Source organism: Cibotium barometz, chromosome 43 (genome assembly GCF_041138505.1).
Source record: "Cibotium barometz isolate CiBa-2024 chromosome 43, ASM4113850v1, whole genome shotgun sequence".
Taxonomy (NCBI): Eukaryota; Viridiplantae; Streptophyta; class Polypodiopsida; order Cyatheales; family Cibotiaceae; genus Cibotium; species Cibotium barometz.
In genome coordinates, this window is record NC_141088.1 from 32823990 (window position 1) to 32825880 (window position 1891).

Sequence of the window (1891 nt, forward strand, 5' to 3'; positions counted from 1 at the left end):
CTTATAGCGAATACTTCTTTAAGGATTATGGTTTAAAAGCATAAGCTTTTCTTTAAAAAGGTTTTCGTAATTTTAGACACTTGAGATAAGCTACAATATCTCTACACTTGTGCAAATAGTACAAAGTCATTGGCACATCACGAAAACAATTTGTGCTGCGTACTAATGTGGAACCAAAAGCACAAAGAAGTAGATATGACATCACTCTTCCCAGCCAAAACTAAACCTTAGACAAGTGTAAAGTCACGGCTTTCTTGCAGAGTTTTCCCAAAGCAAGCTCAAATGATAATTTTGATAACTGTGGAGACTTAAGAGCACTAGTCCTCAGCACCATGGATGGTGTGAATGCCAAGGGCTTCCAAGCAAGCAAGATCCAAACATAAACATTGAAGGTGGATTGCTTTCTACCACCATCCTGGGTTCCCACAACATGATTTAGGGTGCAAAATATACTCCCCAAAGGAGACGATAACTGCCTCTAGGTCACTTCCTTTCAATCCCTTGACAAAGCTACATACAAATCCTTTTCACATAGCCTTAGAACATGATTTAGTCAAAAGGAAACCATATGTTAAGTACCAAGCATTCAGGAAACATACATGCATTGTGGACTCATCACACCCTATATAGCTGTGTTGTATCTGTGGAGACTTTCTTCTTTGACAGGAGTTTACGCTTATTTGGAGGAGAGCAGTGAACTTTTCAGGCAAGGAGACTACAAGGGAGGGCCGAAAAATCTCATCGTGAAATCTCGAGGATACAAGTTCTGCGTGTAAAAATCTGGCCAATCATTGCCGCCGGTTGATGTCATGCGCACCACCATCCTCACACTCAGACCAGGAAACAAAGCTCGGAAGAGTAGCTCATAGTCAGCTTTACTCATGGTCCCTCCAAACAGCTCATCATCTTTCATTGCATCAATGGCAAACGCCATGCCCACCAAGGACCCATTCCATGTACGGCGAGGCATGCCGGAAATTGCATCCCATGCTGTGTGGGCATTGGCAAGGGCTTGGGCAAGGGCATCTTGGTTATCGACAAAGAAGCGGTGGCCATCACCGCACCATGGAGGGTCTTGTTTGGAGTCCGGGATGGTTGCCTCGAATTCGTAGACATTGGAGAGAAGCTCAAGCATAAAGGTCTTATGGCATGTACCGGCTTGGGATTTCTCAGATGGTTCAAGGGCATAAACCTTCAAAAAAAAGAAACAAGTGATGGTTTTCAAGAGGAGAGTACTGATGCTTGCCCATTGCCATGAGGGGTCCCTGGGGGGTTGGATGTGTGTGTGTGTGTGTGTGTGTGTGTGTGTTTAATAAAATTAGGGCACACTGACCTGCTCCTCCTCGTCCTCGTCCAGCTGCGTCGAAATCCGGGATGCCTGCACTGTTGCTCCGCCGCCGCTGCGTTGGCCGGCCACTACTTGCGTCCATGGGCTGCGTACGCCGCCGCCAATGATGTGAAAGCGAAGGCTGGCCACTCCTTGCCTCTGCGAAGAGATGATGTTTGCAGCAGTATCAATATCAGCGTGAGACCCAGGCCCAGGGCAGGTCCGTCCTCCCGCCGAAAGTGCACACACACGCAGCATCTCCAGACTGCGCAATAGGATTTTGCATTTGAAACCTTACACACGGTTTCGGGGTATATACATATATATATATATGTGTGTGTGTGTGTGTGTGTCTGTCAATTTGATTGGTTAGAAAAAAACTTTTGTCCCAACTAATTTATTTATTTTTTTAAAGAGACGTCTTCCCCATGCTGGTTCTTGGGTCCAAAATTTACACATAAATCGATTTTATAACTACAGTTTTAATCTTTAATTTTACTTGCATGTATAAAAACAAAAGGCTCATCCTTGTCAACCGCCAATTAGTACAGTACAAAGGAGAGA

The 1891-nt window shown here is 44.8% G+C and overlaps 1 protein-coding gene across 1 annotated transcript; it reads right to left on the reverse strand.

Annotated features, from left to right (window-relative positions):
* Window positions 1–548: 548 nt before the first annotated feature.
* Window positions 549–1624, reverse strand: LOC147613834 (uncharacterized). Its single transcript, XM_086781241.1, has 2 exons — window positions 1334–1624; window positions 549–1192 (listed from the first exon to the last, which is right to left on the reverse strand). The coding sequence occupies exons 1-2, from the start codon at window positions 1583–1585 to the stop codon at window positions 716–718; spliced, it is 729 nt and encodes a 242-aa protein (XP_086637367.1). The 5' UTR covers window positions 1586–1624; the 3' UTR covers window positions 549–715.
* Window positions 1625–1891: the final 267 nt, after the last annotated feature.

What these genes read in the sequence shown, in the direction of transcription:
- LOC147613834 (XM_086781241.1), bottom strand. Translation starts at nt 1,585, where the DNA reads ATGCTGCGTGTGTGTGCACTTTCGGCGGGAGGACGGACCTGCCCTGGG. An exon ending in ACGAGGACGAGGAGGAGCAG is followed by an intron (nt 1,193 to 1,333) that starts GTCAGTGTGCCC and finishes TTTTTTTTGAAG; the next exon opens with GTTTATGCCCTTGAACCATC.